General features: G+C 38.5%; 1 protein-coding gene across 2 annotated transcripts in view; it reads right to left on the bottom strand.

Annotated features, from left to right (window-relative positions):
- Nucleotides 1-25,975, bottom strand: part of LOC112995750 (zinc finger SWIM domain-containing protein 6) — a 115,100-nt gene that overhangs the window by 18,198 nt on the left and 70,927 nt on the right. For both annotated transcript variants that reach the window (XM_064500711.1, XM_064500712.1), the window contains exons 3-9: nucleotides 23,793-23,941; nucleotides 23,102-23,252; nucleotides 8,656-8,835; nucleotides 6,890-7,066; nucleotides 6,465-6,611; nucleotides 3,266-3,412; nucleotides 1,404-1,664 (exon numbers count right to left, since the gene is read on the bottom strand). In XM_064500711.1, the coding sequence (XP_064356781.1) occupies nucleotides 1,404-1,664; nucleotides 3,266-3,412; nucleotides 6,465-6,611; nucleotides 6,890-7,066; nucleotides 8,656-8,835; nucleotides 23,102-23,252; nucleotides 23,793-23,941 (1,212 nt within the window). The remainder of the gene's footprint in view (nucleotides 1-1,403; nucleotides 1,665-3,265; nucleotides 3,413-6,464; nucleotides 6,612-6,889; nucleotides 7,067-8,655; nucleotides 8,836-23,101; nucleotides 23,253-23,792; nucleotides 23,942-25,975) is intronic.

A 25,975-nucleotide genomic window follows, 5' to 3' on the forward strand; every position in this document is an offset into this window, starting at 1 on the left:
TACAGCAAAGCCAGATTTCTTAGCACAGTAATGCAATACCCTCTTCACGTACTTCTCACCACAGCAATTTCCTAGGCAGTTACTTCAGCAGATTCCCTGCTATGATCACTTGTTTACTACTCTTGACAATCATGAAAAGAGTATCAGTGATCAAAGTAGTAAACTAGAAGAATCAGGGAACACTTCAGACAAAACCTGCTCTTCCCTCATGAACCACCCTTGATAGTAAATAAATGCAGCAGATCAATTCAATAAACCATAGGATAGGTGGTTGTTAATAGCTGGATCCAGAGGGTAGCTGTTCTTGTCCAAAGGCCATAAAACAGCAGTAGAGCTGTACCATAATGGAAACTCTCCCTACGGCACAGCTTCTCTGCAGTTTCAAATGGCACCATCGGTAGGTACCAAAGGCTTTAAGGATCTGGGCAATAATAGTGCCTCAAAGCTGAGAGCCCCAAACAACATACTGCATCGCTTCTATGAAAGAAGAAGTTTTAAAAGACACATTTCTTACAGAAAGCAAGCAAAAATTCTTTGACCTGTATAACAGTGTTCAAAACTTGCCTAGAGCACCACTGCATTCTCCACCCTCCCTTGAGCAAGCACTCAAAACTTGGACCATGCCTTGGACTATTTGATTCCTTTAAAGTGTTTTCTTCCATTTAAAAAACAAAAACTATAAAGAGAACCTCAGAACTCACAAGACTACCATCTGAGAGGTAGACAAGCGCTACATATTACGACCTTTTTAAAGCTAAGGCAAAAGCATGCAATTTTTTCCACTCATTTTACAGCAATCCATTATGATGATTCCAAAACATGAATTGCTTGTCTCAATAAAAATTTAGTCACAAGATCAGGACCTAAGCTTCAGTATTTCACCACATATTTAGATTTTCATGTATGATGCACATTTTTTTAATTCCTACCAAAAAGATGTTGTTGTATTTCTGTCCCAACAATTGTAAGTTAATTCTTTGAGCTTTTCAGTTAAGAACAGAGGTAAAACTCTTCATCCTCTTACAAGGCTGCCAGTCCCTTTTCAGGGTAAAAGTGACATTTAGAATTTTGCTACCTGAGAATTGTTGATGATAATCAATGTCTTTATTATTTGTGGGCCTGGGTTGTATAATTAGGACACTGAGATCATGACGAGCATCAAATCTAAAGAACAAAATGCAATAAAAATTAAAATTAAGGGCCTATAAGGTCAGTAGATGCCTTATCTCAACAGTCAGGTGATATTTGAAGTGTATTAATTTTTATAAGAGACTGGGAAGAAATTTTGCTGGAGTTCTACTTCGAAAAACAACTTATTTAAGTCAGCTTCCACAGGAAAGGTTCTTTGGGGTTTTGTAATTGAAGACAGTTTAAAGAAGCAGTTAGCATCTATATTGAGCTACCTTCTAATAGGAAGACTGCTTGTTTTCGAAAAATCTTCACCAGAGTATCATCCAATTCAATTTCCTGTAGCTTAGAAATGAGCTGCTCCTCATTTCGACAAACCTTCTCTTGTGCATACAAGCCATCTGGCATTATTCGTTGCTGTCCCAGCCCTATCAACGCTACTTCCACAGCCAGCGTTAAGTAAGATTCCCCTTCTTCTAAGAACTTATGTGCAGGCAAGTGCTGGTACTCCAGGGATTTGCATTGCCCCATGTTCTCTGTAAAGGGTGACACAAAAATAACACATCAAAAAATCATTCTAATCCATAATCTGCCTATAATCCCACATCTACAAATGCTTCCTCTGTCAGTATTTAATTTTTATATTTAAAAATAATTTAATTGACTACATAAATCTCAAGATCCAATGATCCAAAGTAAACTACCCAGTTCAATTCTACAAGGCAGAAATATACAAAATAATTACATTAAAAAAAACCCACTCAAGTAAAAAGTTTTCATAATTAAACTGCATTTAGAGTAAATCATTTAGAGAAAGGCAACTTCTTTAGCTCTCAGCTAATGAGGCTAAAATTGGAAAATCCAATTCAATTTTTTGTTTTCTCCACTCATTTCTGTATGTACTTAAAGCCTTGATGTTGCATAAAGTGGAAAGGGAAGGTTGCACCTGCTTAGACTTCCACTGAAGCTATTAGGATTGTGCAAATACAATAGGCCTTGGAACTTCATAACTTTTAAGCATTCTCCATTTGTCAGAGCTCTGTTTAGGCATTTTTTTATTTACATGTTACAGATGTATTTATGATAAACATGTATGTTTCTGAACTTCATTTACACTAAAAGTAAGACTTTTAGTAAAGTTTACTTGCAAATTCCATACAGACCAAGTCACAAATTGCTTTAAGGAGTACTATTGATTCAGCTGGCATTTTACAGATCTACCACATGACAAAATGCTATTCCAACCTTTAGCAGTTTAAAGTCTAATTTGGGAACAAAAAGAGTTATTACAGACTGATGTAAGGAAATGGACAACTGCAACAAATGAGAAGGCAGAATGCATTTGGTAGATTGTGTGTGCAGAGGGAGGTTACTTTTCACCACACACTATTTTAATTTCATGTGTTTTTTGCTAATTGCAAGCAATCTGACTGCTGATACTTTACTAAAAAGCTCTTCCAGAAGTGGTGGATATGAAAGTAGAAACTTACTGAAGAAAATCTAATTGAAAAAAAACTAACTGCATAAAATGAACTTTGAGGCAAAGCCCAAAGAGGAGTGGGGGTATCCATGTAGAAGAGCTGTAGGTAGAGGGCTGAATCCAGTTGCTGTCCACACAGATGATGATAAGAAACTACTGCAGAGATGGAAAGAGATGGAGGATAAGGTACGAATCAGTTAAGCTCCTGGGAGGCAAATACTGAAATTAAAATGGGCATACACATCCTGTCCTAAATCATGTCCTAATTCTGAAGCACTATCTTCCAATTACTATTCTTTAAAGGACAAATAGATCAACAATTTTAAATATTTTCTATAATTTCTCAGAACGATAACAGAGTAATGCACGTGGCAAGAGTGGCTGTTACGAAGTTGCATTTAGTTTTATTTCAAGTGTGAAATACAGAATTTCCCTCAAGAATGCATTACTGGTAATTTTTGAAGTGTATTCATATAATTTAAAACAAAACTTCACTTCAAACATTTTCTCTCCCTTGTGTTTTCTTAGGGAATGAGAATGTAAGTTCCTATACTCTATGAAAACACTGTCTTCAAAGTTAATACTGAATGGAGAAGTACAAAAATGCCTCCGGTTACTTGAGACATATAAAAGATAGCCCCCTCTGCACAGTCTTACCCGTGAAGTCTGAGAATCCATGGAAGCTCTCATCATCTACCCGGCAGGCTTCCATCAGGCTACTGAAGAGGGTGCCGATCGGGTCCAAAGGGTGTCCCACCCAACCTTCAAGGTTCGTTATTGAGGTTACTCCTTTGTGGAGAAGTTCTGTATCAGGAAAAAGGTGGGGGCATAAAGGGAGAGGGTGAATTTCAGCCACTCAAAACAGTATAGAAGTGTTAAATGATTAAAATGCTGTCAGTACAGCATTCAAAGTATTCTCAGTAGCCTCTGCTTAGAGAGAGAAAACAATATGTTTTAGGTTAAATTCATTGCCCTTTGTGATTATGTTAAAAAAGCAAAAAAGAACGAAGGCCAAACATCATTTGAGCGCTATCACAGTCCATTATGGGTCAAAAATTTGAACTGCAAAGTCATCTCTTACTAGATGCCACTAAGTCTTCTGAAAATATCTGCTAAAATATTACATTTTACTTTTTTGTAAAATTCTACCACTATCTTCTCATTCAAAAGTTACAGTACCATTTATAGATTTCAAGTGAATCTGATAGCCCCGAGAGAAATAAATGAAAATACTTTAAAATATGTCCCATTTCCATAAATAATACATGAACTTATCTTGCATCTAAATATTTATTGAGGTAATAAACTCAGAATGACAGCTCCTTTATAAAAAGATAAAAAGTTTAAATTAGGTATACAAGAATTTGCCCTTTAACTGGATCAAGTACATGTTTTTGTCAATCTAAAATTTCAGCCAACAAATACCTCCTAAGATACTTTGTTTTGTAGCCTTCACCAATCAGTCAGAACATGAAAAAAATTACTGTTTAGCACAATGAATTGAAGGAAGTACGACTGTGGTAGTAGAGGTTATAGGTTTCCCAAATCCCCTTTTTATGAGCAGTCTCATGACAGTTACCGCCCTTTGGTTCCAGTTCTCAGCTTGTTTCCCCTACACACTACTGAACTATGACAGATCAGAGGCATGATGGGCAACCATTTGAAAACTGTGTACAAACCCTTATGGATGCTTTGTTTCTCTAACTACTACAGACTAACATGTAGCTGCCTCTGCTCTCTCTTACTCATCTTTCTGACTAACCACATTTAATACCACAAAGCCTTAAAACACTAGAAAGCCTGCTTTGTATCTATTTAAATGTGCGGGGCTACATAATGAAACACAGCTACTGAGCTGTTGAACTGAGAGTTCAGGAGGGCTTTTTCTTTTTTTTGGAGAATCAACTGATACGTAATAGGAAAAACAAACAAGTGAATCATCATCTTACTAATAAATAGCATGTGCTAAAGACTACAGGCAGAAGCAAATAATATTAATAAAAAGAATTAACCACACTGTCTTGTTACTAACTCCCTTATAGTCTGTTTAATCTATTGTGTCTGCTTATGAGCTTCACTTGTGTCATGCCAAAGAAACGCTTCAGTCCTCCAGTCACACATACACGTCTAACTTTAAATCACGCAGGTGGTTCCATGGACTTCAAATCAGTCACACGAATAAAAGCTAAGTGGAAGAATGTGGTGTTTGCTGAACTGAAACCTAAAGCTGGGCTGCAGATGAACCGTAGAATTCATTTGCTTCGAGATGACCAACACACTTTGGGATACTAAAAGATTATTTTAAAAATTCCAAACATAAGAGGAAAAAAAAAAAAAAGCAGAGTGACAACATAAAAATGACAAACCTTTTTGTTTCAAGGTCGGTTGGGCCACATTTCATATACTCCATCTTTTATTTGCAATACAATAACATTATTTGACAGTTATAGAAATTGTTCACAAGGAAAAGGAACTTAACAGAAATATTAAATGCCCAGACATGCAGTTAGCAACTGGGAATAGAAAGGAGCAGTACTGTGACCAGCACACTTCCTACAGGACACCAGCAGACCCTTCATGCAGTGCCAGTGTGAATAGCGGGTGTGTATGTGTGCTTGCGTGTGTATATGTTGAACAGTGGTGCCTGTTCAATACACAGACACACACCCTCCTTCCCCGACCTCCAACCTGAGAAGCTCAAAAAGCTGCAAAGCTATGCTATGTTAATGGAAGACATGTTACATGATGAAATCACGCAGAAAAGTTCTCAAAACTGCTTTCAAGTTTTGTTTAAATCTAGGAACTACAACAAAGCATAACATTTCTACCTGTACTTTGGGTGCTGGGAAACAAAAATGGAGGCACAGAGGAACTGCCAGCTGCTTTCTTTTTAATCAGGTGTCTACCTTGTCTTCACTCATACTTCTAGATGCCCTTTTTTATGAAAGCACCTCCACATACACTTCAAATATTTACATGCATGACTGCACACTGCCCACGATTTCTGCTTACAATGCATGAGGATATACATGGCTAAGAGTAGCAACCAAGATCTAAAATAAAATTAGAATTAAGGTGTTCTTGCAGTAGTTGAGAATATCATTAATCCTTTCCTATGTTCTTTCTTTAAACACAAAGCCAACCCTTTCTCCCTTCGCTACCTCAAACTTACGACAAAGTTCAATGTGGGATTATTGTGGACAGGCATAGAAACTATATCCAAAGCAGAATATTCCTTCAGAAAACAGGGGTAATGCTCATGGAAGGATGAACACAGGACATCTTATAAAACAACAGTATTTCAAACCCCCCTTTTCAGTGTAGTCAATCCAACGCATCCAACTGCAGAAACAGTAAAATTATTAATATCGTAAGAGACTCTCTTGGAACAAACTACCAAATTTGATGCATTTCTGTGGTGCAGACTTTGCCTCGGTATCACCCTCAATGTCAACCATCTCAGAAATACACAGCTCAGCTAAATTTTACTTGAGAAGAAAAAATGATTTTAAATACCTGACATGCCAAATACAAAGCTCTATCTAACAGCTTACAAATTACACAGGAGGCATATTTACACTGTGTAACCAAAAACCCTGATTGGGATAAAGGCCTAATCATGTTAGATGTACCACAGACAGCAGAATAGAGCCCTCGCCCTGGAGAGCTCACAACCCAACTAAAAGAAAACCTCTGACATCCAGAATGTTACCTTACCGTTACAATCACTTGTAATGAAGAGTTATAGTCAGCTCCTTTACTTTAGTTTCAAAAATAGTTTTCTCCTGCAAAGTTCCAATTTAGTGTTACTGACACCTTATGCTGTGCTTTGCCCGTCTCTCTTCCCCACATTTACCTTTCTTCTGAGCCCGGAACATTTCCAGCTGTTTCTGCTGCTGCCTTCTTAGTGTATTAACAATAGCTATTGCTAGCCTCAGTGCTTCTCTTGGGTATCCATGAGATCGTAATGCATCCACCCTTGCACAGGCTGTAGGAACATGTTCTAAAATGGAAAAAATAATTGAGGAATAGCAATGCTTCCGTGTCTGCAATGGCCTGTTTTGCTAGGTTACTCAAAAGGGCTTTTTTGTTTGTTTTTTTTTGTTTTTAAAACTATGCAAAAGAGACTTAAAGGACTACTTCTGAACCAGCATTTGAAGGGAGCCTCTGTTCTTTTTGCCAGGCTTTTCATTCATCTCCCCACCATCCCCCCAAAATAATACCATAGAAACAGAACAAAGCAGCAAGTCATGGAAACGTCTTTCCGGTTTAGCCACTTACCATGCCAGAGGGGCCACCCGTGAGAGTCAAAGAGCGAGTTTTCAGTGTCGTCATGGTAACAGTAGTTGGTGTATAGGTCACTGCTGATAATGTGCTGTAAGTGGCTGTCCTGCCAGTGAAGATCGCACGCCTCAATGGCTCGAGTGAACACCGTCCGATGTGGCCTGTTCGATGAATCTGTCATTTTCACAAGTTCAGAAAGCTGCATCAGCTTTTACTCATTCATATGTGAATAAGTCATTCACAGTATTCTTGTCTTCTGCCTATTCATCAGCCCCCAACCGATGGTAGCCTGCCTTGCCCCCCTCTGCAAGGAGCAGGCTGCAGATGACATTTCACATCCTATTACCAAGCAGATCAGACGAAGTGTGCGCCATTCACTTTGCATTCAGAAAGACAGATCTACAAAACAGTAAGACTAATACTAAACAGGACTTTGCAAAGGGAACAGCTAAAGATGAAGGACATTCAACAGTGTGTACAGAACGTCCCTAAAAAATAAATTAGAAAGTATACAGCACACAGCTACTTAAACGCTCCCAACTTCTCTCCTTCTCAGATCCAGAGCTCAGACCCACAGCTGCTAGAATGAGCAAACACTATTTGAGGGACTTGTATTTGCTTTCTTTGAGAAGTAACATCAACTTTGAGCACTGGTATAATTTTGTGTCATAAACACATATAAATACTGCAAAGAAAAGGATGTACTAAAGCCATGGAGCTAACATAATCCCCATTGGACATCTTCCTATGGCAAAAGCAGTCTGCTGACATGGCCCTGTCTATGGACGTTGAGATGACATGTCAGAGCTGCCGCTAGCCTGCCCAGGTTGGGCTGAACATCAAGAGATCCAGACAGAAAAGCACCTCTGCAGGGAGTTACATGCTGAACGAACTTCTGTCCCCAGCTAGCTGTGAGATTTAAAAAGGAACTAAGTCTAACTATTCCCTTCCGAGGTAATTTTCCAAGAAAAAGAAATAAGGAAAAACCTTTGTAAGCCCAAATCTGCCACATCCCACAAGCGTTTAATTTTATCGTAATTGTATGAAATGTGTATCAAAATATTATTGCTATAAGGGTTTTTTTCCAGTTAAATATTCTGCATCTTGCCCAGCTAGCAAAGTAGCAACTGTTGCTCAAAGAGTACTGGACAGGGCTTCCGTCAGATTTGGTAATCACATTTTAGATTAGAAAGAGCATGATATTGAGTAAGAAGAGACACCTCCTCCAAGAAGGCAGAGTACTGCCTCTGCAACCCACCACACACACCTGGCAGTGCAGACTGCAAACCGCAGAGTGCAGCCCACAGATAGCTGCTTTAGTTTCTCACACACCCAATTTAATTCAGTTGCAAAAGATCTCTTTAAATAGGTATCAAAGGCTTTGTAACTGCAAACAAAATGAAAACCCCGACACCGGAAGGGATATAAGATTATAGCTCAAGCAAAGAAACAACAGGCTTTTACATGACATACTTCAAGGACATCTGATTTTCATGCAACAAATATTTAGAAGGACTAAGTGAAAAGTTAGAAGACCTAACTAAACACAAATACTTGCTTTGAAAACACTGCAGCCCCAGCACAAAAATCTATTTGTTCTTTCTGCAAGGATAGTATTAGTGAAAATAAACTGACACTTGGCTGGTCAATCCTCAACAAGAAAGTTACTTGTCCCAGGAAAGTGTGTTGAATTCTGCAAGGCTAGAGTACATAAGATAGAGGTTATAGTATACGTTGCAGTCAGTGCATATGTTTAGGCTCACCTTGGTTAGCATTTGCACCCTGAGGCAAAGCATTGGTTAAATTGGGCAGCTCGTTTCCATGGTTTCCATCTTCCCAGGGACAAACATCCACACTGTTCCATTTTTTCAGCTGTTTTAGCCAACTGGCCTTCTGCTCCAACTTGCAGTGGGGATTTAAGACTATACACATCCACAGAGCACCTGATTTTAAAAAAATTGCTAAATTATGTTTTCTATTAAAAATGCAGCAGCCAATGACTAATTTCAAACTTCTATACTGCAATATTTTTTCTCCCCTCAAAAGCTACTCTGTTTGTTTCCCACATAAGCCTGATAGCAGGTAGACTGAATTCCTGACTTTGCATCTTGGAGATAATGTGGCCAGTTGGAAGTAGTTGGAAGACTGCACCAAGCCAACTTTCTCAACCAAAAGGCAGTAAGTAGGTCTTCACAATGTATGGCTCATCAGACAGGAATATCAGTCAAAAGCAAACAAGGACTTGCACACAGTTACAGCAGGAAATTACCCTAGCTTTTCTTTTAGTTTTGCACCCGAGGTAAATGTTGTTTTCTAAGAAAAAGAACTACATATTTTCCAGCTTCGCATTACAGAAATCAAATAAGTGCATTAGTAAAACACGTATTTTGTACACATATATACATGCTCAAAACCCAGCAGAAATACTGCTCATCATTTAATACATTTTCAATCACATCTGGATTTCAGAGACCTACTAAGCACTGTTTTTGTGCTGTCTAATAGGAATAGACATTTTTACTGCAATTACTTCAGTAATTTGGTTACACTGAAAAATTTGTTTTACATTTTCTCTTTACAGAGCTCTAAGGGAAAGCTAATTTGTGCTGACATTTCACACATACCATCACTTTAGAACCTGCTCCCTGACACTGCGTAACAGGGCAGGCATAAATACATCAGGGTCTCTAGCAACAATTTTCAAATGGAAAGATTTTTCTCTAAATCAGCTGTCTCTTCATCAGCATGAACTTTGACAGAAGCATGAAGACATCTGAAAGTGCTATTTAGCAACAGTTCATTTGCTCATTAAGAATGTACTTTATACACTACAAGAGATTTAGAGAATATGCTTAAACTATGCAATCTTCATGACAGGCTAAATAAAATAAAATAAAAATGCAGCTGGTTCATCCAAGATAGTAAAATTCTCACATTCAAGTATCATTTTGCTAAGTAAGAACGCAAAATGGATACCCATAGCATAGGACCTCACATTGCATTCATTCCTAAAGTAACTGAGCATGTCGGTATGCCACAACACCGGAGCCAGTGGAAACACAGCTTGATCCTGCAGGTTGTAAGTCTCCAGATATTCAGATTGACATAGAATGGGGAAGCAATACCAAAGAAATCTGAAAACCACTACAAAAGAGGACATGTGTGGAACACCAGAGAGAGACACTGCGCTACTGCAGATTATTGTTGCACTGTAGTTAAATACAGTACAGCAAGCTTTTTTTTTTTTTTTTTTTTTTTTTAAGAGGCTGAAACTTGCACTTTGAGCGTAGAAAACCAACACTGGTTTTTAAAATGTCTTTTAAAATCAAGTCACATAACTCTGTTTAGAAACACTCTTCAACAAGTTTCACCCTCCTCCAAACAGAGTCAAATTACAAAAGATTATTTTTTATTTTTAAGCATCAATGCATTCAGCACTGCCCAGGCCAGAAAGAATATGTCTTGCAATCTGCAAAACAAAACAGAAGATGTAGCATACTGGAAAGCCTTGGAGAATAGTTAACTTGGATTTATTTATTTATTTTTAGAATCAAGTATTACTTGAGGGCACTGAGGAGACAAAGCAACTCTCAGCATTAAAATAGTAATAATAAAAAAGGCAATTCAGTACTTTGTAACCAGATTCCCAGTGTTTTCAGACTGAAGCAAAGGAAAAGTGAAATATTTTAAATACATTTGATAATTATTTCAAATTATTCAAGCAAGGCAGAACACACACTACTGATTACACAATGCCCCCTGCAAACTGAGTAGCCTTTCGTTTTCCTGCCTCTCAGAAACACCACTAGAGGCAAAGGAATTCACTTGTTTTCTCCAGAAGGTCCACTACGCATGCAGTACATGAAAAAGGAGGCAAAGGGAAGAGATACCCTAAAGTACCAAAATTCTTTAAAAACTGCTTTCCTTCCAAGAGAAAAGCTATGCCAAGTACAACCACATTGATAGCAGCTATTGTCTCAGAAACCCAGGCTATTGTTATGCAAATGAAGCAGGAGGACAAGTGTATTTATTATAAACCCCATACAAACCAGTTAAAATTTCAATAGATCCCAACTGCACTCTGCTGCCAGTGCCTCCAGTGTGAGCTGCGGGCACGGCACGGCTGAGCTCTTCGAGGCCCTCGCACAGCTTTCAAGGCTGCCCGATTCCCTGCAGGAAGGGGAGCGCGAGACAAAACTCCCTGGCTAGAAGAGAAGGGAACAGAAAGAGCCTCGGGCTCAGCTCCCGTAGCGCTACAAAGGCTACCATCTGGGAGAAGGAAGCACAATGCCAATGACCCCACACTCCTCAGCCTCTTTGGGTTTCTGTTGTGTCTTTTCTGTTGTTGTTGTTGCGTGTGTGTATTTGCCTGTATTCATATTTCTTCCTCCTTCTCCCCGAGCGCCTTCCCCCCACCCCTGACATCTGCTCTATTCTGGCTCTTTCAATTCACTGGTTCCTGTCCTGCTTCTAGCACTGGAAAGTCTGAGGAAAATGTTCACTTGTGCCCAGATTTTACCACATGCCAACTGGAAGGAGCCTGGAGGATATCCTTCTATTTAACTCTGATGCTGCTTCAGTGGAAGCCCCCTGAGCTGTCCCTTAAATGTCACCACCCACCTGAAGGCTTTCCCTGGCCTCAGACCAGAGATTCTCTTTTTCCTGCCTCATGGCTCCTATATGGGCAAACTGCTGATCATGCTTATCCCTTATTACAGATAAGGGTCACGGACCAAACAAGGGCAGCTACTTGTAATTTGTGGGAAAACATATCTAAATCAATTTCTAGTGACTTCAATCTGGAAGTTGCTGTTCACAACAATTTAAACTCAAAAGAAGCTTTCCAAAATAGGTTCCTGGCATTCTCAAATAAGTTTACTGGTCTGTCTGGATTTAATGATGTCACCAACACCACTCACAGTATAAGCAAACATCTCATTAAAGGAAAAAATATAGTATGAATATGTTTGGGTTTACATATTTTATTTTTATCTCTAAGACAGTTTTCTCTCTTTCTCCTGTCTCCCCTTCCCCCCAGGCATTGGAGATCTTTTCATACTAGATCCTAGAAGACTGAAACACTCTCTCCCAGAACCACATGCTACTGAACCAAAAGTAAAGTTCTGATTTGGATCCTTTGAGTGTGACCCAGTACAACTCTTCACAGCACAACGGCAAAATATCACCAACCAATATGCAAAATTTTTTCCCCAGAAGATAATTGGAAGATAAGTCATGCTGCGACTGCAATTTGATATTAATTTCACAAAGGAATATTAAAACTGTCACATTGCAGTGAGGAATTGCCTATTTTGGTTCAACAATAATCCTCTTGACCTGGAAAAAGCCAGCTTTGCCAAAACAGACCTTTGGTTAAAACAGCCCTCTTTTTGAAAATGCACAGTTATAATCCATCTTTAGTTCACCTCATATCACAAAAAATAGGTTCTCTTACAGCTCTACACAGTGCGCGCCTTCCTTATATGTACAGGCAGATGTCAGTAGGTTTGTATTTCTCAGTAGACATCCATACCTCTGAATTCATGGGGGAGAAAGGGACAGCATGCCTTTAGACTGATCAGAATTTAAACATATAGATTGAAAAACATTAAAAACTATACAGTCACTGTAAAAGTAGGTGTTGTAATAATTACACATTCTGTCTATGCATGTATTCATGAACCTAAAGGAAGTGCAGGAAATGTATACAGACTCTCCTTAGAGATTGAGCATTGCTCAGTTTCCATAAATCCCACTATATTTTCTTCTTCCCTCAGTAAATGTGGAGGGGATAAATACCCAGCTCCAAACCACTAGCTTTAACAGAGGTTAGGACACTGAGCATGAGTGAAGATTCAGCCTACAATTCTGTTTGATTACAGTCCTCCCAAGAAACCTACCTTTCTTAGAAATATTATGATATATTGTCAGGACTGCTATGTAGATTAGCCAGGGTCAGCATATTCTCATTTACAATACCAGCATAATCAGTGGCTGAAACTTGGCCTTTGCCTTGGAATTTTACATTTAATATACTTAAGATCAATATGTTCATTTGCAAAATTAAAATAAGCAGGTTATGCATGCACATCTACTTTGATAGTTCTTTGCTCTTCCCATTAATCCAAATCTATTATTTACAAAGTAAAACCCCATAAACTACCAAATTAGTAGCATTCTACCCTTCCAAAGAAAATGGAGCCAGGTAATCAAGATCACTCCCTTTGTGCAGCAAACAAACCAGCTTCAGCAATGCTGCACGCTTGCCACTGTGCCCCATTTGAGCCTAATCAGTTCTATTACAAAAGCATCATTTTACAACATTGGAAGTGCCAGAATAGAAAAAATAATAGGAGATGGAACCTATGACCCCTTTAAATTAGAAGTGTCAGCAAAGGATTTTAAAGTGGTTTACATCTGGTTTTTAAACACATATGCACTTTCACTGGGACAGCCACTTGGAAACCTCAAAGAAGGCAGTATATGATATTTATTGCTTCTCAACACGAAGGACAAGTGCCTTCAGAATGACTGGCAAAACCACCTCCCTCCTCCAGGCACTAAGAGATCTCCGTTAGAACAAAGCATAATCAGAAGTCCCACTGGAGAATGCTCCAATTAAACAGTTGCTTTTATGGAACAGAGAAGATAGGCAAAGCACTTCAGTGCTGTTCTCTCCTCGATAAGAACCCCAAGGAAAAGTACTCTCGGTATTCAGTTGGATCTAAGTTGCAATTTTATTCATAAAAACAATTCCTTAATGCACTCTGGTTTCTCTATACAGCCTTCAGAAAAAAAAAAAAAAAAAAAAAAGCCTGCTATGGGTGCTGTGTTTCTTGGAGAACAGAATGTTTCATTTTGCTCTAATTCATTCTATTACTGAATTAAACTTTGATGTATTGGTCTTGACAAGTGCTTCATGCTGATTGTATTGTGTGCGATAGTATAATCACTCCCCATGCATTTCACACTAGCTGGCTGATTAATGCAATAGATTACCTGCAGCACTGCTGGCAAGAGGGAATCATTGCCCTTCTGCATGGTGAACTCTGAATGTGCGTTAGAGGGAGCGTAGGTGTAACACGAGGACAAAAAATTTCTAGTTCCTTAAGCTTCCCCTTCTTTCTCCCTGCATATCTATGCTCCAAGGGTTAAGGGCATACATGCATTCTGCTGAAAAGAAATGGGTATTTGCATTTTGAGATTCTGTTTTAAGCTATTATCAACTACATGCTCTGAACTATGTGAGTAAGGTAATGAAAACTTTGGCTCGGGTTTTCCCATGTTTTCACCTTCTAGCACAATGGAAATAGCAACTAACCAAGTACTTTTGTCATTTTGCGTGAGCCCTTTGTTCCAGGTTATGCCTATTTTAGTTTGGTTTACAAACTGCTGTATCGTTACAGACACTCACTGCCATTTGACCAGGGGACTTCATATAAGCACAGAAATGGACTCAAAAGGCACAGTTTACATTATCATAGCCTGAGACTAGTCCCTCTACAAGAGCACCTAGAGATCTGTCACAAGTCCATTAGTTGCCCCTCTCACTAATGGTACCCTATAACCACTTCTAATCATCGTAACAAGGCAACGGCTTGTCCGCAAGGTCCACAAACCCAGGGGAATGTATAGAGCACCTGCAAATGAAGCTCACTGATTAGCTTCCCTAATATCCACACCCCTGTTCATTCATTCATTCACAATAAATAAAAGCATTGCTAATACTACTACAAATGGTACAAAAATACTCCTTTATGAGCATCTTCAGATGATTCTTCACAAGTTTTCTAAGCAGTTACCAAGATTCACAGCCAGGTGGTGAACTCAAAGTGTGCTCCTGCCTGCCTAAAATACAATCTAGACATTTTACCAAATGTTTTACCTGGTACAAATACATTCTCAACAATCAGTCTGTTTTCAGAGAAAAGTTAACATGATCATTAACTATAAAAAAATAACACTACTTCTATTTAAATTTCTCACAGAGAGAAATCAATTCCTCTCACATTTGGCTTTCTTAGGAAGATGCAGAACTGGAAAGTTTGAGAAGTTTGTCAAACAAAACAAGATCTTCATTAAAGAAACGGAGGAAAATAGCTCCCATCTTACAGAAAAGTACAGTAAGTTCAAACATTCCACTGCATAGCGGGAAAGGACAGAAAAGATAAATACGATTGCCACTATTATGCTCACAGAACCTAAAAAAACCCACTATAAATGGCCATAAGAATACCTAGTTTGACTTTCTTCATAGTCTAAGATTCCCTGAGTTAACTGTTGCTTCAAGTCCAAAAGTGATGGTTGAGCTTTTAGTAAAAACATCAGATTTCAATTTTAAAAATTTCCAGTAAGAGAATCTAGCGCAGCTCTTGGTAAGCTGCTCCACTGGCTGGTTACCATGGCTCCAAATTCTAAGCTTATTTCTGGTTAAATTTATCCAGCTTGAATTACAATTTTCACCAACCTTTTGTTTGCCTAGTAGAAAAGTCTTCACTAAGTTATTTTTCTATGGAGCTTTTTTAAATCGTGAAGGAGATCATCCTCCTTCATCTTATTTGATGGGCACAAGCACACTGGGATTTCTTGCAACTTCCACTTTAAATTACTTTTCTGATTTTTCAGTTATTTTCCCAGTATCCATTCAAGAAAGAAAATTGGAAAATATCGCAAGGACAGACTGCTGGACTACAGTAAAGCTCATTGCTTCTCTCTAGCTCTGGTATTTACTAGAAGTGGTATCAGAAAATTTAGTGACAGTTTAACCTTTCTGAGGTATTAAAAATAAGAAGTAGGAGGTAAGGAAAAAAATAATGCTGAGTAATTTGAGCTCATAGTAAAAGTCTGATCTTAGTCTCAGAAGTCATGATTCCACAGATACGGCCACAATGAGTTTTGTACCAGCTCTAAAACAGAACGATTTTTCAGAACATTTTTAAGGAAATCAGTTCAACAACTTACAAATAACAACTTTTTAAAAATGTTTTAAAGCAGATTCTTGAGGAAATTCAGCTCCTACTGTCAAAGTACTTTCCATCCAAATGAATCAAACTTTCTGTACAGCATCAAAAATAAATCCCTAAGACTATGCTTATAGACTAAAGGTAATTACTTCCGCCATTACTCTTCAAATCCTGTAAATGCAGTTTTACTGCAGGAAAGAATACCCTCTTCGAAAACAGCTCCCACTGACTATCATACTACAGCCACATGTACCCTCAGTTCAGATACCATTATGACACATGCCAATAATCTGCTGCTGCTCATAATGAAAGAGGAAGGAAATCATCCTCAGAGAAGATGGACAGAACCTATTTCTGCAGAATCGCAGCCTGGCTTCAGTCACAGGGGAAATGACAGCAACAATTGAGACACTGTAGGGCCATGACAGCAATTTCTTTAAGTTGTCATCCATAACTCAGGCCTCAGAGCAGCAAAACTGTCTTGTGATGCTAACTCAGAAATACTGCTAATTTAGTGCCTCCAATGGCACAAGTCATTCAAATACACTGACATATATTAACAGCATATTCTGTGAAAAAGCAGATGGAATCATATGTGAGTGAACCAAAGGCATACACATTTCATAACTGCATGGCAACCACACAGCTAAGACTCAACAAACTAACAGTAAGAAAAGGATTATCAATTAAGCAAGGGTAGCCTACAGGAAATGATGCAGTTGCAGACAAAAATAAGTGTAGGATACCGCTCCACCTAGAAGCCCCATGATGAAAGACCAAGGGAAACCACACAAAGCATGGTGCATCCCACCTCCTTTGGAACACAGATGTTCCTATACGTTTTACTTCAAGGAGAAGAATTTAAGGTATTATAGTGCAATTGATTAATCTAAACTAAGAAAGCAATTTTAAAGTCATTTCATTTTCTTCAAGTGCAGGGCATTTGCACTCTCACCAATTTTAAGGTAGAATATGATTCAATTAGAACCTCAGGTACCCAAAGAGATCATCTAAATATGGATATAAGCTTGGCACTCAGAAAATTACAGCCTCACTGTACCATTTTAGAAATACCATAAAACATGGGGAAAAGCAAATGTTTCTGCTGCAAAGATGATTCTAAAAAGGGATTGCACGAATTTATGCCGCTCCAGAAAAAATGGTATTAGTATCACTGAAGTTAAGCATTCATTACACTTTTTGCATTCTTTTTCATGGCAACACTGAAGTAGTCACCAAATCTGGCATCAGGAAGGAATTTCTCTAGGGGCACACTGGCGACAACCCTAGCTGCTTTTGTCCTTTTTTTCCCCTTCCCTTAAGTACTAAGCAGAGATAATCTGTTTAGAACAGCTGGCATGTCCCATTCATACAAGTTTGCCTCTCTAATTGCAAAGGGAAGGAATGCCTGAGATAGAAATATAGATAAAGAATAGCTTCACTTAGTTAAGGCTAAAAGAATCTAACTTAGTATTTTCTAGAAATGTATATAAACATTTATAAGAAAAAGTCAGTGTTTTCTGAACTAAAAACCCCACATTATTTAACACTCAATCATTAGTTTGTTCATGGTAAAATAGTAACTAAATCTTTCTTACCTAATCCATAATGATTCCTTGCTTAACTTCAACATTTAAAATTAAGTTTAGATGAGGAGGAAAGAGGTACTAATAAAAGTTCAGGCATGATCCTTCAGGAAAAAAGGACAAACACAATACTTCTCTGCATGACATGACCTCGTAAATGACACTTTAGTTTTAAATTTTAATACACAAATACATCACTCTGATCCAAAAAAATTGCCAAAATATCAGCAAATATGAATTCTAATTAGACCACCAGAATGTTCCTACAGTGAAAAAGCAACCTGCAGTAAGGCATAGTGGTAGTGAAACACTACTAAGATAATGCATTAAGCAAAGACATGTTATTCCACTCAAGAAATGCCTTTACAAGAACAACTCATTTAGTATGCATAACAAAGGATTTTGAGTGTGTCGCCCATGAAAGCTTTATGCCACGAATGAGGCTCATGGCAGTAACATAAGAGGCTCCTACACTTAAAAACATTAGATACCAACAAGTGGTTGAGGTAGACAGGAAAAGCTTATGCAATAAGAGGTAGAGAGTACCCACCTGGAAGTACAGATTACCTTTAAGTTCTCCTCAACTCTGTGAAATACAAGAATCAGAGATCAGGATCAGAATGAGGAAAGCCCAGAATATGTTGGCCACTTATCCACTACCCTGCCTTGCAAGAACTTTTTGGATAGGCCCTCTTCCCCAGGACAGAGCCATCTTATTTTTGTTCCATAAGAAAATGTTCCTTGACTTAAAAAACAGCTCCCCTCCCCCTTAAATGATTCTTAAATATCAAAATGGAGGAAACCTATTAGAAATGTTTGTTTCGAAACATGCAAATTGTGTGAAGTTGCTTCACCCCAAAGGCAGGCAACAGGATATAAAGATACTGAAAATGGTAGTTCACAAAAAAAATATATCTGATCCTGTAATCTACGTGTTGACAAGCTGTTGGGCTCCATCACTCCACCAAGCAGTAGATACTTGTCTTAGATTCTTCTACTTGACTGCTTTCATCAGATTAAGCATCTGGGATTTAATTTAACAGTTTCAGCTTTATTAAGCTGTCACAAGAGCGGCCCCGCTTTGATAACAGTAGCTGCTCCAATTATGGCTTGGTTTAGGGTTGACAAGTATAATGATTCATTCGTGGCACATGAGAAGCAATAAAAGGTTGTTTTGCATTACAGCTTTAAAAATGTGGGCACTTTTTTCATTTAATTTGTCACTTAGCTTTTGCTAAGAGGACATTTAAATTGCAGTAAAAGGCAAATGGGGCTTTTAGTTTAAATGTAATCCCCATATTTAAATGATCTGTAATGGCGCAGTGTTCGAGTGGGAACACTATTGTTTCGCAGTGGGCCCTGATGGTGACATGTGACATTTGTATTCAGGTCCTGTATTATCCATGTGGCTAAAGGGCTTCCAATTTCATTTCACAGCCAGAAGCCTGCAGAAAACACCAATTAACTTGCAGATCCCATTTGCCGACAAAACTCAGCCTCTTCTCGATGTCTGGCATCTGGCAGTTCTCAACATTTAATTCCAAAGCAGAGCCTTGCAGCCATCATGATCCCTGTGCTGGGGCACAAAGTCAAATTTTCGCCTTTTATTAAGGAAGTTTTTTCACTTTTGTAGACCACAAGCAACTTTTACTTAATTTTTGATGGATGAATATTTAAAAATTATTGCTGAAGTAAGACTGCATGGACTATCTTTCTTCCTCCAGAGTACAAAGAAGGTTAACTGACCTTTTCTTGAAATCAGAGATCTCTGTTCATCAGCCATCGGCAGATATTTGCTGTGCATTTCCATATTCCTCCATCTTATCAATGCAATTTAATTAAAAAGACAGACCGAAGGGCTTCATATAATTAATCATTCTGATATATTTAAGTCTTGAACCATGGTCATTGAGAGTTAAACATCTAAAGATCAGCATGTGAAATTTACCTACTGAGATACCATTTAAACAGCAGCAACATGAAGAATTTCAGCTCAATGTCAAACTCTGCAAAGTGCATTCCTATATTACTGTTGCAAGTTGGAAGTGATCACCAATGCATCACTGAAGTTGCATCTAAATCCTTCTAGCATGAGAAGTATATAAGCTAGTATATAAGCTAGTCTTACAGCTTCAATCTGTAACCTTGATCTTGCCAATACCACATCTCTGGAGTCTAGCAAGCAGCTTTTAGCTCAGTCCATTCTCTGAGCTACAATAGGGGAATCAGCTTAAGATAATTATAATATTCTTCTTCCTGATCTAAAAACTTAAAAAAAAAAAAAACCCACCACCTTAACATGCAGCTAGCTAACTTGAGGCCCTCAAACTGTAAATTGCTTATGGAATTAGGACTTCATATTGACTTCTTAGGAAACGGTGAGGCTCACACTAGTCATGAAGTTTTTGGGGGTAGCGTGATGGGGGCTGGGTTTTTTTTTTTTTTTAATTAAATCAGCACCTTCAAACATTCAAAGCTCAATCTGACTTCTACTGAAGCTAACACAAGTTACCAAAACTTCAGCAGGAATTCTGATCAGAGTCCAATGCGTCCTTGCCAATACCCAATGCCAGAGAGGAAGCAACAGTTAAGCTTTAATGAATGGCTCAAGTGAACCAATCAAGGAGCAAAGCTAAAGGTATTTAAGTACGCTGAAAATCCTAGGCCAAGACGAACCTGACAAAGCAGCCGCATGCTTAACGAGTGGCAGACAGCATCCCAAGGCAAGCAAACAGGCCTTTATTAAGCGTAGTGTAGATTTACATATTTTACATGTGCTAAAATCCTCCATAACTACAATGTAAAATTCCTACCTACCTGTGAAATAAATGAGATCACAGCTAAGACAATTTTTTTAGACATAAATGCCAATCTCAGATTACTCTGAGCAGATGCAAAAAGATAAGTATGCAAAGGCCTGTCCCAATCCCTTTATTGATATTTTAGTCCCATCCAAAGAGAAGACAACAAGGCAGGAACTAGACATTTTAGAACAAAATGCTACCATCACCCCTTAGCCCATGTCTGAGCTGTCTCTGCCACTACTGGCCCAAGTCTTCAGTCTGCAGGGACATTCTGCTCCTCCTTCTGCAGTTTGTTATTGTAACTCCGATCTGCCCTAACACCTCCTTGGCCTTTTGAACATTCATGTTTATTTAGAGAAGCATGTTCACCTTGAAAAAGGGTTATTTTTTACCTTGCATGAAACTCAAGGTAAAATTATAGCAAAAACATGGCAGCAGCTTGTACTTTTCACACAAAGTAGGAGTCAAGCTGGAGAGACTCATCCAGCTAATTGCAATTTTTACAGAACTTGCTAAGCACACGTGCAAGAAATCTTACCAATGTGAGGAAGAACTGGACAGTTCAGCAACATAAACACAAGACCTACAGCTGGAAGTGGAAGAACCAGGTTACGTTATTGTTTTGCCTTTACCCTACTGCATGCTTGAAGGGGGCTGAAATGTATTTGTAATGGAAGCTGTTGTACAGGATCAAAATATCGTGAGTGTTGCAGGAGATTGAGCAGTTCAGGACAGAAATAGCAGGGACTTTCTTAAGATTACAAATACAGTGGCTGAGGTAGTAGTGAGGCTGGAAATTTGCACTGCAGCTTTTTGGGAGTGGCAGATATAATTCTGGTGAAACAAGGGTAAACTACTTAATTCAATTAATGTGAAATATTGGTTATTTGATGCTGCAGGCAAAGAGATACCAATTCCTCCACCTTCAGGTGGATGCTGTCAAGGAGATGAAGTTAATATGAAACTGATGAAACAAGAAGAGGAGCCACTAAGACAATTTATCAAAACCTTTTATGTTTATTGGCAGCATGTGGTAAGACTGCTACAGGTAACAGATGGAGAACACATTTCTGTCTCTCCCACCACCTACCAGCTCAACCCACATAAGCAACGAAGCATGAGACCCTCCAGTTTTCAGAACGATACAATTTTGCTGTGTATATGTCCACCTAGGCATGTGCCATGCGTGGCAAAAGGTACTATTTCCCTCCACCCCCACTCCAAGCCAAGGCAAGATCATAAAAATGACAGCTTAAAAGGGTTAATAAATTTGAAATAGTATAGTTATATCTAGACTCTGACAGAGTTTTGTCTGCTCTGATTTGAAAGCTTCCACCACAGAAGTCTACAACTTCAGCTACACAACCAGTGCTTTATTGGCCTAATGCTTCACTGTGAGTAAACATAATTTATGCTAAACAGATTCTATCCAGTCTTAACCCCACTAGACTGTGGGAAATTAATCATGGTCATTTTTAACCTTTACAAGTGGAAAACTCAAGTTCTGCTTTTGACTTTTCCATCCTAAATGAAGCATTTTACTCTTGTTTTTATTTAATTTCATTTAGCTCAATTCTGGACCTTTAAAATTTATTAAGCTTATTTTGATTCCTGGCTCTTTCAGTGTTTACAGCTTATCCCACGGGGCATCATCTCTAAGTTTTATATACATATTCCATTCCACATGAGTCCAGAATAGAAATATTGACCAGAACACAGCTGAAGACAGACTCCTGTAAGACTACACTTGAAGTGTATTTCTAGACTGAGTAGAAGCACAGGTAACCACTCTAAGTTCCGTGAACCACAAGACAATTACATTTAGGCTGTCCGTCTTCAATTTGCTCTCAGAAAGCCCCCATGACAGCATCCAAAACCTTACTACAGCTAACATATACCACATTAATCCCTTCCCTCATATACTTAGTGAACTACCTTTAGAGAAACAAATTAGGTTTACCACTATATTTTGAATAATTCAGGTTGTCTTTTGTCACTATTATCTTCTACATGCTTACACACCAACAGGTTAGTAGTTTGTTCCAGTACCTTACACTCTATGAAAGCACTGCTGGTGGTCTATTGTTACTTACTGCCACCTACCCTTCCTTAAAAGATCAGCGACATTTAACTTTAAGTAGTTTTGAACTTCCCCTCACTGTCACAAATTCTCACAGATTTTCAGAACTTCTGAAGCAGTTACAAATAGTTCAAACTGTGTCAGCTAGTTTCTGGAATACTTTAGAGCAAGCATCAGACTTTACTAGTTTAAATACTCTTTTCCCATTACTGACTGTGTTTCTCTAACTCTTCTAGAACTTAGTCGTGTATCCTGTCACAATTAACATTTGCTGGAAAGCAGGAATTGTTTTAGCCCTCCGTTATCTGATCTCCTTCCCTGCTCAGTAATGGACTTCTGCTCTCCTTTGTTATATCTTCGTCTGTTAAGAATATCTTCTTATACTTTTAACAAATATTCTCTTTGTCTTCTATCCCTCTCTAGTGGTGAACAGATTTCTTCCTTAACCTTTCTTGTTGGTTATTGGTTTATATACTTACCCTCAGTTGCAGAGATATGTTTCTACTTTTTGATTCCTTTTAGTTCCCAAGGTCATTTACAACTTGTTGCAATTGCACTTTTTTCTTACCATGCTTCCTTTCCTTCCACTGCTATTTTCTCATGCAGTAGATCAGAAATTCAATTTCACCCAACCTTAACTGAACAAGCAAATGTGCAAAAACCTCCAGCCTGTTTTATCTAGTATTACAATAAAGCTTTGTCCCTCCCCCAAACATTTACTTGTTTCTCCATTATACACATGAACATCTAGATGATTGTGAAGTCTGTGCATTTACCCAGTTCATCCCAGAGCTGCCTATACTTGTCAGTCATTGCAGTTCCTTGTTGTCTCCAAAGTGACAGACGAGGGTCAGCCATGAACTGTTCTGTTATCAATGTCAACATGCGAGCTCCATTTGAATCTCTCATCTTTAGCATCTCTCGCACCTAGAAAATGAGTCTTTTAATACAAACTTGGAAAAAAAAAACCCACATAGTATAGACAATATGCTGCAGTGTAAAACATTCTACCTCTCTGCTAAATAAGAAGTACAATTAATATAACTGAAGTGAATTTTTGAAGTACAAAAAAAAAAAAGCCTGCCTTCCCAATTTTAACAATGACTTTAGATTTCAGCATGCCATTACAACTCTTCAAACACACTTCTTCCACAAGTAATCCACTGGTGTATTGTGCAAGCTGTTGCACGATTATCATACTGGTTTGTCTCACATTTTGGAGGTGAGGAGAAAGAAAACAGCAAAGCTGAGGATGGTTGAAATGTTACTTCATATCCTTAAACTGATCTTAAGACACATCAGACTGTGGTCCACTGCCGTAGAACAACTCATTCACTTGCCATCATGTTCCCAAGACTTAGTCTTATTTAGGAACAACTGAATTTTGAGTAAGATGGCTAACAAGTGTAGACTGGCGGGGAGAGGGGGGAAGGGGAGAAAAGAAGAGGTTTAGAATACTCAACAAACCTTTGCAAAAAGCAAATTGAGCTGCTTCCCTGATCCATGGTATCCACCCTGGGAGAGGAAGAGTTTAACCTGTTCCTGGACCTGTTCCTCATCCAAATGCCAGCAGTTTTCATCATCTATGCTAGCACCTGCTGTGGGATCAGGAGCACCTGCAAACAGCAAGAAAAAAAACCCATCATTACATTCTATATAAAGATTAGAGGTTCATGGGTCCAAGGGAGAGGAGTGATGCAGAGCTTTTTGGATTTATGTTCTGTCCTGTTTTGGATGTTTTGGCTTTAATCTAAACAGTCTTTAAAACAGACTTAAATTTCTCCTCGGTAGCCTATAAAGAAATGACAGCCTAGGAAATGGCATTTAAATAAACAATATTTTATAATAATAACATTAAAATCAAGTTTGTTTTTGGTTTGTTTTTTTTTTAGTATAGCTGTTGAGGAGAGAAAATTTCACATGGCAAATTACACTTTGTACAGTATTTCTATAACTGTGATGTTAAAGCCACTCTCTCAAAAACACCTGTGCAATTCCTGTTCCTTCAGCAATCTTGCTCAGGTACACATGATTGATAGTGAGCACTGCTACTGATGAGCATGAGGAAAATCATCACCTTGGTGCCTCTGAACTGTGATAGCTCTGGAAAGCTAAACAAAGAGTAAAGAAAATCCCCAAACCAATCCAATGTCTTAAAGCACTAAAGGCATTTCCTACCATAAATAAAAATCACAGCTGTGGAAGTGTGTGGTGCTTTTGAAGGAAGATTTTTGCATAGGTGATCTTCTTACCACTGAGTTAATTCTACTTAACTCTTCCTTGATTATTAGCCCAGTGCAAACTAAAGAGTGACTGGATTTACGCCAGGAAGTGCTCCGGCAACAGGTTGGTCTAACTCAAGTTTTATAGTTGAGATCAGTGATTTTCCACTTGTGGCCTCTTCTAAAAGGCTGACACAACTAACTAAAACAAGTTTTTGCACCATCCAGCAATCTATGCATTTCTGAAGAAGCCTGCACCTCCACTGGTACTTTTTTAGAGGTATCCAAACTGAAATGGTTGAAGAGCACTTCTCTAGACTGCCAGAGCAACTCAAGTTAATGCATCGCCATAGCAGATGTAAGGTATTTTAAGCATGCCCTAGACTCAAGTTAACCTGACATTTCGGATTTGGGGCTCATCACGATTGCGCTTTATGGAACTCAGCTAGGCCAGGATTTAAAGGTACAATTTTTGGTATAGAAGTAAAATGTAATCGACATGATCTTCCCAGAACTCTAATCAGGACAAAGCATCTGCTTTTGCTGAAATGTTTGAGCTCCTTCTAAGATATAATCTCTATCTCCATCAGGTTGCTAGATGTTAGAAACAGAACCACGTTACACAGTATATCATCTTTAAATCCCAGGCCATGTTACCTGTATAACCAATATTAAAAGAAGGCTACTGCTGGGGAAGGGAAACTACATGGTCAGATTTGCAAAAACTTGCATCCAAACAAGTCCTGAGAACTTGAAGAGATAGCTGCAACTCTTTATGGGAATTAAACATTGATTCTATTGATTTAATCATTCATTTCACAATTGCAGCCTACCACGCAGGTAAAGCTTTTAGATGGTTGCAGGGAACGGTGGAATCTTTATTCAGTGAAAATACAGGAAGATTTCAAGGGTCAGAGAGATATCTTCTACGCAGCTACTAGTTGCTGAGGAAGTCAAAAAATCATAGAGCTCAGCAACTTCCTAACCTGCCTCCAACTTAAGAACCTCCAACTGGGAATGCTGCACTGGTGTTGTCCTTATACATATTTTTAGATTAATAAGAAATTTTGCCTTTGAAGATGTGAAAGAACTCTCCTGCCTTCCACAGGAACCATAAGAGTGTCTCTAAAGACAGGAATCAAGCCCCAAACAGTACAAAAACTAAGGAATGAAAAACTTCCTCATTCTGTGAGTGCTTCCATCGTTACTATGTTAGTTTTAAGGGGCTTTCAATTCCGTCAGCTACATGAAACACATGCTGATAAGTCTTCAGTTGCAGAGAACAAGATAAAAAGGGAAATCAAGCCACACGAGAACAAGCAGTGCAGCTGTTGCACAGACCCAGGTCTGTAGTATCACCTTGCAAATAGTCTAAATATTTCATTGCTCTAAAACACATCGAAAAGACTTGTGAAAAGGAATTATTCA

Source organism: Dromaius novaehollandiae, chromosome W (assembly GCF_036370855.1).
Source record: "Dromaius novaehollandiae isolate bDroNov1 chromosome W, bDroNov1.hap1, whole genome shotgun sequence".
In the NCBI taxonomy this organism is placed as follows: domain Eukaryota; kingdom Metazoa; phylum Chordata; class Aves; order Casuariiformes; family Dromaiidae; genus Dromaius; species Dromaius novaehollandiae.